This window comes from Rhodotorula paludigena, assembly GCF_050403205.1.
Source record: "Rhodotorula paludigena JCM10292 DNA, Rt_paludigena_JCM10292v1_ctg2, whole genome shotgun sequence".
NCBI classification, from domain to species: Eukaryota; Fungi; Basidiomycota; class Microbotryomycetes; order Sporidiobolales; family Sporidiobolaceae; genus Rhodotorula; species Rhodotorula paludigena.
Window position 1 is genome coordinate 85215 of NW_027481456.1, and position 14977 is coordinate 100191.

General features: G+C 67.0%; 6 protein-coding genes across 6 annotated transcripts; 2 read left to right on the forward strand and 4 right to left on the reverse strand.

The window, feature by feature from the left end:
* Window positions 1-243: 243 nt before the first annotated feature.
* JCM10292_004329 (uncharacterized protein) lies at window positions 244-3967 on the reverse strand (the record flags this gene model as incomplete). Its single annotated transcript, XM_076645664.1, has 4 exons — window positions 244-905; window positions 982-2962; window positions 3027-3530; window positions 3935-3967. 4 exons carry the CDS (start codon window positions 3965-3967, stop codon window positions 244-246), a joined length of 3180 nt encoding a protein of 1059 aa, XP_076508534.1.
* A 149-nt stretch (window positions 3968-4116) lies between these two features.
* On the forward strand, window positions 4117-5232 carry JCM10292_004330 (RluA family pseudouridine synthase; the record flags this gene model as incomplete). The annotated part of the gene is made up of 6 exons (XM_076645665.1): window positions 4117-4321; window positions 4382-4437; window positions 4500-4733; window positions 4796-4877; window positions 4936-5051; window positions 5128-5232. 6 exons carry the CDS (start codon window positions 4117-4119, stop codon window positions 5230-5232), a joined length of 798 nt encoding a protein of 265 aa, XP_076508535.1.
* Window positions 5233-5539: 307 nt separating this feature from the next.
* Window positions 5540-5902, reverse strand: JCM10292_004331 (uncharacterized protein; the record flags this gene model as incomplete). Its single annotated transcript, XM_076645666.1, has 1 exon — window positions 5540-5902. One exon carries the CDS (start codon window positions 5900-5902, stop codon window positions 5540-5542), a length of 363 nt encoding a protein of 120 aa, XP_076508536.1.
* Window positions 5903-6154: 252 nt separating this feature from the next.
* JCM10292_004332 (M18 family aminopeptidase) lies at window positions 6155-8242 on the forward strand (the record flags this gene model as incomplete). Its single annotated transcript, XM_076645667.1, has 8 exons — window positions 6155-6282; window positions 6358-6622; window positions 6730-7158; window positions 7269-7546; window positions 7613-7672; window positions 7734-7891; window positions 7976-8045; window positions 8134-8242. 8 exons carry the CDS (start codon window positions 6155-6157, stop codon window positions 8240-8242), a joined length of 1497 nt encoding a protein of 498 aa, XP_076508537.1.
* A 176-nt stretch (window positions 8243-8418) lies between these two features.
* On the reverse strand, window positions 8419-12134 carry JCM10292_004333 (uncharacterized protein; the record flags this gene model as incomplete). Its single annotated transcript, XM_076645668.1, has 6 exons — window positions 8419-9023; window positions 9089-10610; window positions 10675-11584; window positions 11652-11840; window positions 11928-11995; window positions 12096-12134. 6 exons carry the CDS (start codon window positions 12132-12134, stop codon window positions 8419-8421), a joined length of 3333 nt encoding a protein of 1110 aa, XP_076508538.1.
* A 344-nt stretch (window positions 12135-12478) lies between these two features.
* Window positions 12479-14317, reverse strand: JCM10292_004334 (NADH:flavin oxidoreductase/NADH oxidase family protein; the record flags this gene model as incomplete). The annotated part of the gene is made up of 9 exons (XM_076645669.1): window positions 12479-12664; window positions 12733-12978; window positions 13049-13185; window positions 13287-13423; window positions 13489-13670; window positions 13734-13796; window positions 13858-13911; window positions 13989-14169; window positions 14238-14317. The coding sequence occupies 9 exons, from the start codon at window positions 14315-14317 to the stop codon at window positions 12479-12481; spliced, it is 1266 nt and encodes a 421-aa protein (XP_076508539.1).
* Window positions 14318-14977: the final 660 nt, after the last annotated feature.

Sequence of the window (14977 nt, forward strand, 5' to 3'; positions counted from 1 at the left end):
GAGCGAAGCGGAGAGCTGCAAGTCGCGCGAGAAGTGGCGCCGCGCTTCCCAAGCTCAGCACAGCCTCACTCCGCGTTCCGCTCTCGTCTCTCGATGAAACCTACGGACCACTGTGGTGCGTGCAACGAGCTTCTCATATTGCTCGTGCCCGGTGGAGAGAACCATGAAAAAGTCTACACATCCCCTCCCTCCCACATCTCCTCGTTGCGCTTTTGGCACGCAACCCCCCGCTGCCGTCACTGCTTACCACCGCGACGACGTGTTGCGGTTGCGCGCACTCGGCGGCTGGTACCTGCCGCCGGCGGGCGGCGCACCGGCACCAGCACCGGCACCCGCACCGGGCGTCGACGGGCGCGAGCCCTCGTCGCTCGACGCGGCGGGCGTGCCGCGCTGGCTCGGCGGGACCCAGCGGCCCGCGCCGCCAGCAGCAGCAGGAGGAGCAGCAGCGGGCGAAGCGGCGCCGGCGGGCGACTCGGGGCGCGGGCTCGACCGGGGCTGGAGGTTGAGGCGCGGGCGCTCGCCGCCCGCCGAGGGCGCCGCGTCCGAGACGGTACGCGGCTGAAGGTTGAAGCGCGGGCGCTCGCCAGACGACGCCGAGGGAGCCGCCGTCGGCGGCGGGGCGGCGGCGGCCTCGCGCTGGCTGCGCCACTGGGCCGACCCGATGGGCGCCGGGCCCGACGACGAGCGCATGGCGCCGCCGCCGGCGCGGCGCGCGAGCGCCTCCTCCTCGCGGCGAGCCTGGGCGGCGATGCGCTCCTGGTCGGCCCTGCGCGCGGCGAGGCGCTCCTCGAGGTCGGCCTTGGCCTGGGCCTGCGCCTCGGCCTCCATCGCGCGGCGGCGCTCCTCGATGCGGAGACGCGCCTCCTCCTCGCGAGCCTCCTCTTCGGCACGGATACGAGCCTCCTCTGCAGACGTGCACAATCAGGTCAGTACAGGCATGGGAAAGACTGGAAGCGAGAAAGAGAAAAAGCGGCAACGCACCCTCCTCGCGCTCGCGGCGCTCGGCCTCGGCGCGCTCGCGCTCGATGGCCTCCTGGCGCTCGCGCTCCTTCTGCTCGAGGACCTCGCGGCGGCGCTCGGCCTTTGCCTCCTCGAGCTGCTCGGCGAGGCGGCGCTGCTCGTGCTCGAACGCGGCGCGCGACTCGCGCTCGGCGCGCTCGCGGAAGGCGGCAAAGTCGGGGAGGATGCGCGCGAGGCTCGCCTTGATGGCGAGGCCCTGGGCGTGCTCGCGCTTGTGCGCGTCGAGGCGCTGCTGCTGCGCGGCGTGGAACGCCTCGCGGTCGCGCGCCTGCTGGCGCTCGTAGTCCTGCGCGATGAGCGGGATCTCCTCCTTGCGGAACGCGCGCTCGAGGTGGTCGAGGCGCTTGTGCACCGACGCGAGCTTCTGCGAGAGCGACTTCTTGTCCTTTTCGATCTGCTGCACCTGGAGCTGCACGAGGTCGTTGGCCGAGAGCTCGGGGAGCTTTTGCATGTCGACCTTGAGGCCCTTTTCGATCAGGTTCTCGGCGACCTTCTTGGCCTCGTCGGCCTTGACCTTCTCGACCTCCTTGCGGATGCGCTCAATCTCGCGCCGCTTGAGGTCCTCCTGCTGCCTGCGCGCGTCCTCCTCGGCCTTCTGCGCCGCGCGCACGCTGCGCGCGTGCGCCTCCTCCTTCTCCTTGCGCGCCGTCTGCTCGTCGGCGAGCTCCTTGCGCCGCTGGATGATCTGCGTCCGCGCGAGCGCCGTCTCGCGCTCGTCGGCGACCGCCGCGTCGAGGTTGTCGAACGCGGCCGCGCGCGCGGCGTGCGGGCCCGCGGCGCCGACGCTCGGCGACTGGACGGCCTGGAGCGTAGAGTGGAGCGTCTGCGCGAGGCGCGCGAGGTGCGTGCGCAGGAGCGCGCTCGGCGCCGGCTGCAGCGTCTGGACCGAGTCGGCCGCGCCGGCCGCGGTGCTGGCGGCGCCGGCGACGCCCTCGTCGCTGAAGAGGTCCTCCTTGAACTTGATCGAGCCCGAGGCGTGGTCGATCGTCACGTCGACGTCGCCGCGGCGGCAGGCCTCGGTCACGTAGCGCTCGACGCGCATGCGGGTCGCGAGGGCGTCGCCGTCGGCGGCAAAGCGCGCGAGCTTGACGACGCGGTCAATCTTGAGCGAGGCGTAGACCTGGGCGAGCTGCTGGAAGAGGCGCGCGAGGACGACGTCCTTGAGCGGCTCGACGTAGCGCTTGGTGTCGGCGTTCTGCTCGAGCGACGCGAGGATGGGCTCGATCTTGCTCGTGATCGACAGCGGGTGGAAGTCGACCTCAAGGATCTGGTAGAGCGCGCGGAGCTCGGGCGAGACGCGCTTGAGGACGTGGCGCGTGAGGGCGTCGTTGAGGAGGCCGGCGCGGGTCGGGACGGCGCCGAGGCCGATGAGGGACGCGAGGCGGCCGAGGCGGCCCTTGGACTCGCCCTCGTCGTTCGAGCCGTCGAGGCGCTTGCCGCCCTCGACGCCCGAGCCGAGCGGGACGGCGAGGGCCGAGAGGAGGACGCGCGAGGCGTGCTTCTCGATCTCCGAGTCGGTCGCGTCGACGGCGCCGCCGGCCATGGCGACGCGGGCCGAGTGGAGCGAGTAGAGCTTGCCGAGCGCGGCCGAGTGAAAGAGGAAGTTGTGGCCGACGGCAAAGACGCGGGCCATCTTGTCGTAGAACGAGGCCATGACCGAGGCCTTGGGGGCGCGCTTGCTCATGCCGACGAGGGTGTGGATGTCCTCGGCGGTGCGGAAGGCCTCCTGCCAGAGCTCGAGCTCGACGGCCGTGTTGAGCTGCTGGAAGCGCGTGTCGAGGTGGCGCTGGAGCGTGTCGGGGTCGTTGAGGTTGATCGAGTGCGACTGGTGCGTGTACTTTTGCGACGACGCGAGGTGCGAGCGGAGCGTCTCGCACAGGCGGCGGAACTCGGTCTTGCGCTGGTGCGTCAAGCAGAACTGGAACGCCTCGTGGCACACGGTCTGCAGAGCGGCGCGCGGGCGAGTCAGTCCAAGGCGCTTCCAATCGCGTCAAGAGCCTGCGCACCTGGTAGAGAACCTCAAGGCGAGCGTTGTTGCGGAGGATGTCGAGGGCGGTGCGGTACGACTCCCAGAGGAAGCGGAGCCACGGGGTGACGAGGGTGCGGTAGGTGCGGTCGCGGCTCTTTTCCTCCGAGACGGCGCCGAGGAGGATGCTCTCGGGGGTCTCGGTGGCCTCGAGGTCCTCGACGTCGCCCGAGGGCGCGGCGCCCTCGAGCTCGTTGACCTTGGCGAGGGCGTCGTCGAGCTTGGTGCGCGAGAGCTCGAGGAGCTTCTGGATGGTGACCTCTACGCTCTGGACGGACGTGTTCTGTGCGACGTTCTTGTAGAGAATGAGGCCGTCCTTTGCGGTGCGGCCCTTGCGGAGGTCGACGCAGAGCTCGAGGAAGCGGACCATGATGGGCTCGAGGGTCGAGAGCGGGGTCGAGCGGAAGCGTTTCGACGAGAAGACCTCGGAGATGGACGAGAGGGCCGCGAGGGGCTGGCCCACGGAGAGGAGCTCATCCGCTCGCTGTGAAGGGGAGGGGGAGGGTCGACGACGAGCGGGTCAGCGGGGAGGATTCAACGGAGGCCGGGGAGGGTTGCTCGGTCAGGCAGCCATTGCTTGAGATTGTCTGTGCAGCTCGGCGCCCTGCACACGGGCCCCAGCGGGGTAGCGCGGGCGCGAGGCGAGGTGCGAGGGTGGACGCGTGCGAGCGCAGGGTGCAGGCTGCAGCAGCGTCGGCGCGCTCTCCTGGCAGCTCGTGTGGCGCAGAGTCCGCCCAGTGAGGGTCTGTGGACCGGTCTGGCGCGGCGAGTAGCTCTGCAGGGGGCTGCTTGAGGGTGGATGCGGGGGTCGAAAAAGGTGCGGTGTGCTCGCGCGACAAAGGCACGCGGTGCAGCGGGTTACGGGGGGCAGAGGGAGGGGCAGCGTACGCGGAGGACGAGCTCTGGACGAGTGTGGAGCATCCTGGGCGGGGCGAGGGTCGGTGCACGCGGACGAGGCGAGAGCAGCGAGCACAAGTCGCGACAGCAGCAGAGAGCCAGACCACCACGCACTCTTCGCCGTGCTTCGCGCAGTAGGGGCCAGTCTAGAGTCCACAGAGAGCTGAGCAGGCATGGCAGCAGCCCGCACCCTCGCTCGCACCGCTCCCCCTCGCACCGCCCACCCCCGTCCTCCTCGTCCTCCTCCTCCGCCTCGGGAGCTCCCCCGCATCGTCTTTGAGGACGCCAATCACCTCGTGTTCGACAAGCCCAAGGGCGCAGCACTCCAGGGGCAGCACGGCAGCCCCGCGCGCCACCTTTGGGACCACACCTTCGCCGGTGAGCCCCTCGCTCCCTCCTCTAGCTCCGACCCCCGCTCACCTCGCACTGCACCCGCAGCCCTCGAGGCCCGCCCCGAGTCCCCGACCCTCTTTCCCGTACACCGCCTCGACAAGGTGCGCTTCCCCTCGCTCGCACGTAACCAGCACTGCACCCGCACTCATCCCCCACCTCGCAGGCCGTCTCGGGCTGTCTCGTCCTCGCCAAGTCCGCCCCGATCGCAAAGCGCCTCGCCCAGCAGTTCCAGCAGAACCTCGTCCGCAAAGACTACCTCGCCGTCGTACATGGCCAGCTCCGCCCGGGCTTCGCGGGCCTCGTCGACCAGCCGCTCGCCGTCGGAGACCTCCGCGTCCGCGTAGACGACTCCGAAGGCGTCGCAGCCCGCACCCGCTGGGAGTGCCTCAGCTCGGCCGTGCGTCTCGAAGCGAGCCTGGCCCCGAGTGCGCAAGCTCACCCACGACCCCCACCTCGCAGCCGCACTTCTCGCTCCTCCGCCTCGAGCCCGAAACCGGCCGCAAGCACCAGCTCCGCGTCCACTGCGCCGACGTCCTCAAGGGTCCGACGCTTTCCCCAGTCTGTGTGTGCCTCTGGCTGACCCGCTTTGCCCCGAATAGCGCCCATCGTCGGCGACTTCAAGCTCGCGCCGACGGCACCTCATGCCGAAGCGCTCGCCGACGTCGGCGTCCCGCTCGACCACGTCCTCCTGCACTCGTCCTCTCTGAGCTTCTACGTGCGTTGCGTCGTCTCGCCATGCGCAAATTAACAAGGTCGTGCAAAATCAGAGCTGATTCAGCGCGTTGCTGCAGTCATGGGCAAAAGAGACGGGCAAGAGGCACACGATCACGGCGCGGTGCGACCCGCCAGAGGCCTTCCTGCGCTTCTGCAGGGCGCACAAGCTCGCCCTCCCCTGATCAGGCAACCTCCGAGCGGGTTGGGAAGGCCACGTCGCCGCGTTGTCGCGCCTCGGTCACGACGGAGCTGTCGGGCGCCTGGTTCAAGGGGACGCACGCGCGTCCCGCGCCGCTCTGCGCGGAGCAGCGCGACCTCGCCCGCGCCCTTGCCCTCCGTCCGCTCCCCGCCGGACCATCCCTCTCCCGCCTGCCTTCGCGCACCCGCCCACCTTGCGCTCTTCGCCCTCGGCACCGCGGGCGAGACCGAGCTCGACGCGCTCAGCAGACTCAAGGTCGAGCGACGGCTGCGTCGACCGCCTTGTCGCGTTCAGCGCGCGCTCACGGCGCTCGCGCCCGCGACTAGGAGCAAGTCCGAGGCGAGCCTCGGAATGATGCGCATCTTCCGCGCGGCGAAGCGCGGGGCGGCGGAGGGCGTGTTCGGCGATGGCGGCGGCGCATTCGTGCGGATGCGGATGCGGCGGTACCAGGAGGCGCGGTACCGGCGCGCCCGGCGTTCCGCGTCGTCGAGCGGCTCGCGCGACGACTTGCGGCTGCGTGCGAGTGGGGCTGGGAATACAGTAGGCGTGAGGGCAGCGTGGCGCGGGTTGTCGACGTGTAGGGATGAAGGGCGGAGGAGCTGGCGCCGGAGGAAGGGAGAAGCAGGTCGCGCGGCGGTAGATTGTCTCGCCATGATTCTCGTTTGAGTCTCGCCGTGGAACGTGCAACACGCACTGCTGTCGCTGCTCCTCTGCTGCACCTTTGCACGACGTGGAGAAAGCGCCGCGCGGTGGTCGAGGTGGGGCCTCTTGCGGACCCGCGTGCTTGCGCTCTTGCTCCCAACCCACCGCCAGCAGATGGTGAGCGCAGACTGAAGTGCCGCCCTCGCAGAAGCCCCACTGACCTCCCGGCCGAGCGCCCCTCGCCCTCGTCGCTGCCGCAGACGATGAGCGCTCCTCCGCTCTCTGCTCTCGCTCCCGCCCGCGGCTTCCTCTCGTTCGTGTCGGCGAGCCCGACCCCGTTCCACGCTGTTGCTTCCTGCGTCTCGCAGCTCGAGTCCGCTGGCTTCTCGCGGTGCGCGACCCCACCCTCTCCCTCTCCTCGTTCTCCGGCACCTCGAAGCTGACCGCCCACCCTTTCATTCGCCAGGCTGCACGAGCGCGAGTCGTGGTCCAGCAGCAAGGTGCAGCACGGCGGCAAGTACTACGTCACGCGCAACCAGTCGTCCCTCATCGCCTTCACCGTCCCGCCGCGCATCGCCGACGGCGACGGCAACCACAAGGCAAAGCCCCTCGGGATCTCGGTCGTCGGGTGCCACACCGACTCGCCCAGGTTCATCGTCAAGCCCGTCTCGAAGCGCGAAAAGGTCGGGTTCACCCAGGTCGGCGTAGAGACGTATGGCGGCGGGTTGTGGGTGCGTCGGCGGCTCGCTCGCGTCTGCAGCCTGGTTATCGCAGGGCCGCTGCACAAATGGCGCTGCCATTGATAGTAGTGCCGTCCTGACGCACGCGGACCCCACAGGCAACATGGATGGACCGCGACCTCGGCATCGCCGGCCGCGTGACGCTCTCGGGCGCGAAGGGCGCTTCCGACTACACGTCGCACCTCGTGCAGATCGACGAGCCGATCCTGCGCATGCCGACGCTCGCGATCCACCTCGCGCGGGACCAGAACGAAAAGTTCCACTACAACTCGGAGACGCAGCAGGTCCCGATCCTCTCGCTCGCCAACAAGGAGCTCAACCGCGCCTTTGTCCAAGACAACAATTCGTCCGCCGAGGTGTCGTTCGCCGACCCGCTCGACATCTCGAGCCACCACAGCCCCGTACTCTTGCACACGGTCGCGCGCAAGCTCAGCGACGAGCTCGGCGAGCAGGTCACGCCCGCGCAGATCCACGACTTTGAGCTCAGCTTGTACGACGTGCAGCCTGCGACCATCGGCGGTGCCCTCGTGCGTCTGCGCTTTCGATGACGTGGCCGGGCCTGTCGCAGTCACACCGCGCTGGCCGGTCTGTCGAGTCGAAGGGTTGGACTGAATCGCCTCTCTCCCCTCCCTCCCAGAACGAGTTCATCTTCTCGTCGCGCATCGACAACCTCTTCTCGTCCTACGCCGCGCTCGAAGGCCTCATCCGCTCGTCCCAGTCGTCCGCGCCCTCGGACGGCCGCGTGTCGATGATTGCCCTCTTCGACAACGAAGAGGTCGGCTCCGTCTCGGCGTACGGCGCCGAGAGCAACTTTATCGAGAGCGTGTTCGAGCGCGTCTCGGTCGCGCTCAGGGGCGAGGGCGAGAGCGAGGCAGAGGCGTACCAGCGGACCATGGCGAGCTCGTTCCTGCTTTCGTGCGCCTCCTTTACGCCCTCTACTGCTTCGACGCTCCCTCGTGCTAATAACCTCCTCCCGGACAGCACCGATGTCGGCCACTCGATCCACCCGTCGTTCGTTGAGAAGCACGAGGAGAACCACCGGTGCGCATCCCGTCCACTCCCTCGCCTGTCCTGCGCTTACAAGCTGACGTTTCTCCCGCAGCCCGCTCATCAACGCCGGTATCGCCATCAAGACGAACAGCAAGCAGCGGTACGCGACCACGAGCCAGACCGTCTTCCCGCTGCGCCGAGTCGCGGCCGAGGCCGGCGTCCCGCTGCAGGAGCTGCTGGTGCGCAACGACATGGCGTGCGGGTCAACGAGTACGTCCCCCGCAGTCCCCTGCTGAGTACCGGAAGGCCGAGCGTCTCCGCTGCAGAGCTGAGTTGACCGAAGTCGTCGTGCAGTCGGTCCGCTCGTCTCGAAGATCGGCCTTCGCACGGTTGACATTGGCGCGCCCATCCTCTCGATGCACAGGTGCGTTCATCAAGCGGAATTCTGCCCTGCACTGTGCCTGTGCTGTGCAGAGGGATCAGATGCTGACCGCGACGATTGCTGCGCGCAGCGTTCGCGAGATGGGCGGCGTCAAGGACATGGCGTACCTCATCGACCTCTTCGAGAAGTTCTTCGAGCGCTTTGGCGCGCTCGACACGCTTGCAGAGACGGTGGACTAGATCGCGTACACGGCAGGAGGGCGATGTTGGAATCAGCCCTCGTCCTCACGTGTCCTCCGAGAAGCGAAAACGCGAGCGAGAAGTTGATTCGGTACTGCTTGACTCGTTGCTGCTCCTTATTCTACGCAGCTACTGCACAACACCCACTACCATTCAAGAAGAGGGAGGAAAAACGTCTATTCAGCGGCACCGTTCGCTTGAGCCTGCGCGTGCGCCTGGGCCTGCGCCTGCCGCTGCGCCGCGACCGCCTGCGCCTGCGCCTGGAGCATCTCGCGCTGCCGCTGCTGGAGCATCTGGAGCTGCTCGGGCGTGAGCTGCGGCGCCTGCACGGGCGAGCCCGCCCCGTTCGAGAGCGGCATCGCGACGGGCGGCGTGCCGTTTGCGCTTGGCGAGCCGGGCAGAGCGACGGGGGCGCCGTTCGGCGACGAGGCGTGCGCAGCGGACGCCATCTGGTGCGGCAGAGCAGACTGCGGGCGAGGCGGGCCTTGTTGCCCGGGCTGGCCTGCAAAGCTGCCCGACGGGACTTGCTGCTGCGGGTAGCGCTGGCCGCCAGCCGAATTGGGTTGCTGCTGCTGCTGCTGTTGTTGTTGTTGTTGCTGCTGCTGCTGCTGGAGGGCCGCCTGCTGAGCCGCCTGCACCTGCTGCTGCTGCCGCACGCGGAGCTTCTGCTGCTCCTGCTCGGCCTTGTAGATAGACCACTCCATCGGCGACCAATTCGGCCGCGGCGGTAGGTTGTGCGAGTCGTGCATGCTCATGTTGATGCGGCGAGGGAAGCCGGGCGCTGTGTGCAATTGATCGCACGGTCAGAGGGAATCGCAAGCGCGGGCGAAGGAGCGAGAAACGTACGAGGCTGCTTGGACGCCCACAACTCGCGCTTCTTCTGCACCTTCTTCATCGCCTCGAGAATCGTCACGTGTCGCGCCTTCTTCTTGCTGCCATCGCCGATAATGGGGAAGGATCGGCCGGTCGACTTGTCGAGAGGCGGGATCCACTCGGGCGGCGGCTTGACGATCTCGGTCCCGTCCGGCAGCGTCTTCTTGCTTCCCGGGCCGACAAGCTTGTCCCAGCGGTCGTACACGTCCCACGCGAGGCGGTGGTCCGATGACGGGCGGTGCGTTGTGAGGTTGAAGACCTGGGCGATCAGCTGCCAGTTGAAGCCGTACTGCCTCTGCAACGCGAGCAGCTTCTGGTCCTCCTCGGGTAGCCACAGTACGGTGGACGCGCGCAGCTCGGCGTTGGCGACCTCGGCCGGCTTGACGAGCACGTCGCCGAGCGTCGCGTCCTTCGGCTTGCGGCCGGCAAAGAGCGCAGATGCCGAGGTCGGCGGCTGTTCGCGAGGATCGGGCAGGTCCTTCGTATCCTCGAGGACCGTGGAGGTCGCCGGCGTCCAGCCCTTCGCGGTACGCGTTCGCCCGGGCTCGAGCGTGCTGATGAGCAGAGGCTTGTTCTCGAACAACTTCGAGACGATGGCGAGGCGACCGGAATAGGCCGACGACTCCTCGCAGCGACGCTCGGACGCGGCATCGTTCGCGACGACGAAACTCGAGTAGGCTGGCAGGTCGGGGAAGAGGGCGGCGAAATCGTAGGAAAGGAAGGGGTCATCCTCGGCAACCTTCTCAGCCTCACAAGTAGACAGAGAGGCGGGCGAGTGTTTTGGTGCGAGAGAGGCGGCGGGCGAGGCGGCGTCGCGGAGGGCGGCGAGGACGAGAGGGTCGACGATCGTCTCGTCAAGCGAAGCGTCGAAGATGGGATTGCGGAAGGTGATGAGCTTCTGGATATGCTGCGCCTGCGCGTGGGCTCGTTGCGCTTCGAGCTGCGCAGCCTGCGCGCGTGACATCGAGCTGGACGGAGCTGCCTCATTACCGGCGCTGCCGCCAGCTTTGCCCGCTCCAGCCGGGGCATTGGCGACAGGTACCGCGCCTGGAGCGGGAGTGGCTGTCGCCGACGTGGTGGCGGTGGGCGGGACGCTCAGCGCAGCAGGCGTCGACTCGTCTGCCTCGCCGTCCGCATCCGCATCCGCCTCTCCCGCCGCATCTTCATCGTCCGCCTTCTCCTCGTCCTTCTCCTCGTCTTCGCCCTGCGCCTTTCCCTTTCCCTTGTCTTGCCGTTGCGGTACCTGCTCTTCCGCCCCTTCCACCTCCATCGCCGCCGCCGCCTCTTTCTCCTCCCCTTCATCCGCATCGGCACGGCCTTCCAACCGCGCGGCAAGCTCGTCGTCGCTCAACACGCGCGGCGGTCGTGTCCGCACGCGCAAGCGCACGCGCTCGTCGGGCGAGGCGCGATGGTACGTCCGGCACGCTCGCGCGACCTTGTAGGCCGTGACCACCTTCCACCGCGTTTCCTGGCGGAAGTCGGTCTGGAGCCAGCGCTGCGGGACAGAGTATGTGGGTTGGGTGCTCGAGGTAAGAACAAGTCAACGGGGCCAAGCGTACCATCTCGTCGAGCAGGTGGTCCCAATGCGCCTTGGGTGCGACTCCAACGCGCTGCTTCTTCAGCTGGCGGAAGCTCCAACCCCGGTCCTGCTTGAGCTGCTCGATGCGCTCGAACGCGCGGATCGCGCGCATCTCGTCGATCCCGACGTCCCACTCGCGCGTCGACAGGGCATTGTGCACGCGCTTGCCCGGGCCGAGGAACGACTTGGCGCCCATGTGCTGAGCGCGCACGTGCAGCTTGTACAGATCGGGTTGGAGTCCGTGCGACGGCGGAGCGGGCTCGATCGACTTGCTGCCCTTCTTGGAATTGTTCTTGAGCGCCAGCGACATGTTGAGGCGGTTGCGGAGAATAGGGTGCGGGACGGGCGGCAGCTCCGAGGTGTAATCCGAGGAGATCTCGTGGATACCGAAGAGAGACTGGTAAGGTGGGACGGGAACATAGGGGATGGCGGGAGCGGAAGGTTGAGGGGAAACGGTTGCCGGCGCAGAAGGGGGAGCGAGCAATGAAGGCGAGATAGTGGCGGGAGCGGGACCGGCAGGGGCGGGAGAGGGCGAGACGGTCTCGGAGTGTGTGCCAGTTGTGGCCAGGAGGGAAGCATTCGGGTTGCCGGTCGGTAGGAGAGCGGGCGACGCTGTCACAGAAGGATCTGCCGTCCTTGTCCCGTTCGTAGACGACGATGCTGTGGTCGCCGTCGTAGTCGTGACGGACACTCCTGGCGGTGCAAGCGATTCGGCGACGGCCATCTCCTCGTCCTCTTCTTCACCCTCTGCGTCCTCCTCCGAATCGTTGACGACCTCGCCCAATGCAAGCTGCGCCGCTGCGAGAGGCATTGGTGAGGCTGACGCGGCTGCTGATACAGGTGGCGGACTGGGCGAGAGAGGCGGAAGGGCGAGGTCAAGCAGCTTGAGGCTGTGCGAGCGGAAGCAAGTCGCAAGTTAGGGTGCGTTCAGGGGACCGGGCATGCGAGCGCACGCACCCCTGCACGTCGCTGTAGCGCTGCTTGAAGTCATCAAGCCCCGCCAGCGCCTCCTGCTCGGCCGGCGCATCTGCCAGCTTCCGGCGTTTCCTGCCCCTCAACCCTGCCTCGAACTCTGCGGGCTTTGCCTTGTCGCGCACGGCGACGAAGAGGTTGGTGAGCTGGTCATCGCGCTCGATCACGAGCGACCTGCAGGGCGGCGCAGGACGAGGTGAGCGCGCAAGTTGTTGTCTCGCGGCGGGCGCGAGGTGAGGATGAGAGCGGGGAGAAGCGCACGCGACTTTGGCCTCTCGGGGCTGGATTGCGCGGGTGCGTCGGGTGAGGGGACTGTCGCGAGTCTGTTCCTGCATGCACGCAGCCCGTCCGAGGGGTCAGTCGCGCGCACGAGGCCCCGTTCGAGCGCGGCTCTGTCTCGCCGTCAGCCCATTCCAGCGCGCAACGCACCTCGTCTGGCGCTTCCGAGGGAGCACTGGCCCGGGCCATCGGAAGCTGGCGAGACGCTCGAGTCACTGCGAGCACAGCCAAGCGCTCGGATGCAGCGCGAGACGAGGCGAGGCGGGCAGCAGGTGAGGCGCGACCTCGTTTCGACTTCGCCGCGAGCAGCTCCGTTTTGCTCTGCCCTCGCTTGCCCGCCGCCTCCCAGTCGTTGTAAGCCTCGTTGACACTCACAGTGTGCTGCTCTGTTGGCGTCGTGATTCTTGAAGGCCCTTGGCTTTCGCCCGAGCGCTCTGCCGCTCCCTCAAGTCGCCCACGCTCCGTCGGCTGAAAGTGTTTGAACGACTTGGCTTGTGGTATTGCGATGCTACGCTTCTTTATGCAGTCTATGTCTAGAGCTTGTTCTCGCTCTTCTCGTAACTGCTCGTCTCCTGGCCCTGCTTCTTCTCGGGCGCCTGGCCCGTCAACGCCGCCACGATCTCCTGGACGACCTTCTCGTCGTTGAGGTCGGCGATCGGCTCGCCGCGCGACATGTTGCCGATCTGCATGATCGACGCACCGGTCGAGAGAGCCGGGGGCTGCGCGCGAAAGGAAGCGGTCAGCACGGCGTGTCGAGACATGATGGAGGCTTCCGCACGGCACGCACCATCTTCGAGTCGCGCGCAGCCTGCGTCTTGCCGTCGATCATGTCGCGAATGAGGTGCGGCTCTGCCGTCAGCGGGCGCGCGAGACCGAGAATGTCGGTCACGCCCTTCTCGATCGCATCGTCCATGGCCTTCTTGGAGCGGAAGCCGCCCGTGACCGCAAGCTTGGCCGTCTTGATGTGCGGGCGGATCGCCTCGGAAAACTCGACAAAGTAGCCCTCGCGAGCCTTGGTCGACTCCTTCTTGTGCTGCTCCCGACAAACGACCCGGTCAGTGCCGGGTCCCGAAAGAGGGCGCAGACGGCGGTGATTGACGCACCTCGAACGCCATGCTCTCGTACGTGCCGCCTGAGAGCTCAATCAAGTCGAGGCCCATCTCGTCGAGCCAGATGCAGACCTGACGCGACTCCTCGAGCGTGAGACCGCCGTCCGAGAAGTCGGCACTGTTGATCTTGACTGTGGAGCGATTCGAGCAAGTGTCAGGAATCATACACGGATAAGATAGGCAGGAGATCGCTGATGCAGCAGAGGCGGCTGAAAGGGAGGAAGCCACGCACTCGACAGGATAAACTTCTCATCCGGAACCTGCCGCCTCATCTCCTCGACCACGCGCTTCACGATCCGGAAGCGGTTCTCGAGCGTGCCGCCGTAGTCGTCGGTGCGCTGGTTGACACGGCCGGACAGGAACTGCGAGCTGCGGACCGACAGGAAAGCGTCAACCCTCGAGTCGCAGACAAGATCACAGGCATGGGGACCTACAGGAGGTAGCCGTGCGCCGAATGCATCTGCGCGCCGTCGGCGCCCGCCTCGTACAGGACCTTCGCACCATAGCCCCAAGCCTTGACGAGCCCGTCAATCTCGGAAACGGTGAGAGGGCGAGGCTTGGCAAAGGTCATGCCGCCCAGCGGCGGGCACTGCAAGTCGGAGGAAGAGACGGGAGTCTGTGGCAGTGCAAGCTGTGAGCCTCGTGCAGGGAAATAGCGGTTGAGAAGGCTGCGACCTACCTTGGTCACCTCCTCCGAGACCTGACGGCCGCCGTGCGTAAGCTGGCCAATGACAAGCGATCCCTGTCACAGAGATAATCATTAGCTTGCTGTTGCAGGAAGGTCTGACGCATTGTACACTCACATGCGCCTTCGCAGCGGCAATGACGGGCTTGAACGCCGCGACCGGGTCCCAGGGCTGTCGCACAGACGCAGAGGGTCAGCCGCACAGACTCTGACACGAGCTTGCACAGCGCGACGTCGAAAGGGACGCACCGAGCGGGCGTCGATGATGGCATTCTTCTTTGCCTCGAGACCTTCCCGGTCAATGGGGATGTTGCCGAGCACAATCACGCCAATCTTGCCCTCGCCCCACACCTTGTACAGGTGTTCGTACTCGGGCGTCGGCTTGCCGCGCTCGTCGAGGTTGTCTTGGTCGTACGTGCAGAGGCGCTCACTGCGGACAATCAGGCGGTGAGCTCCGCAACACCTAGCTGGAGAGACCTGGACTGGAGGAGAACGCACGTCATGGCAGACTTGAGCGTAGCCGTCGGGGCGACCTTGCCCGAGCGGGCGAACGTGACGGGCGTGGCGAGGGGCGACATGATGACCAAGTGCAGGAGAAAGAAGGTGGAGAACGAGGTGGGCAAAGGTGCAAGAGAGGGAGCGGGAGAGGCAGCGTCTAAGGAAGGCAGAAGCTTCTAGAGTAAGCACAGCAGTCAGCAAGGCGGGAAGGGGGCGAAGCGAGGGATCGGTGTCCGAGAGCGCGGCGATCTCGCCGGGTCGGCGATGCAACGCCGCTCGGCGACGCAGCGCCGTTCAGCGCCGAGCGCATCACTCCCGACTTGCGCGCGCTTGCGCTCTTCTCTCCTGTGGAGCACTGGGTTGCGCTTCTACAGCTCAGATGAACGACGAATCAGTGCACGAGAGGCAGCATGAAGTCGTTCGTGCGCCTCCACGTTTGCGTCTGGCCTCTCCAGAGGTCGTCCATTTCCCTCTCATCGCTTGTCTCTCGTCCGGCTTGGACTTAGGACTCGTCCTTGTTGCCCGACGATTTTGCATGGAGCCCGTCGACGATCTCCTGGTCGTGCAGATTGGAACGGGCTTGCGCTCAGCGATGCTGGTCATTCGCGCCGCCGCGGTCGAGAGCTCGCTCGGGTGTGAGCGAGTGCGTTAGCTGTGGCTGGAAGCTCTTGTTACGTCCACAAACAAAGCGACACTGGCGAAATTCGAGCCTTTCGCGGCATCAACCTTGCCCTCGAGCA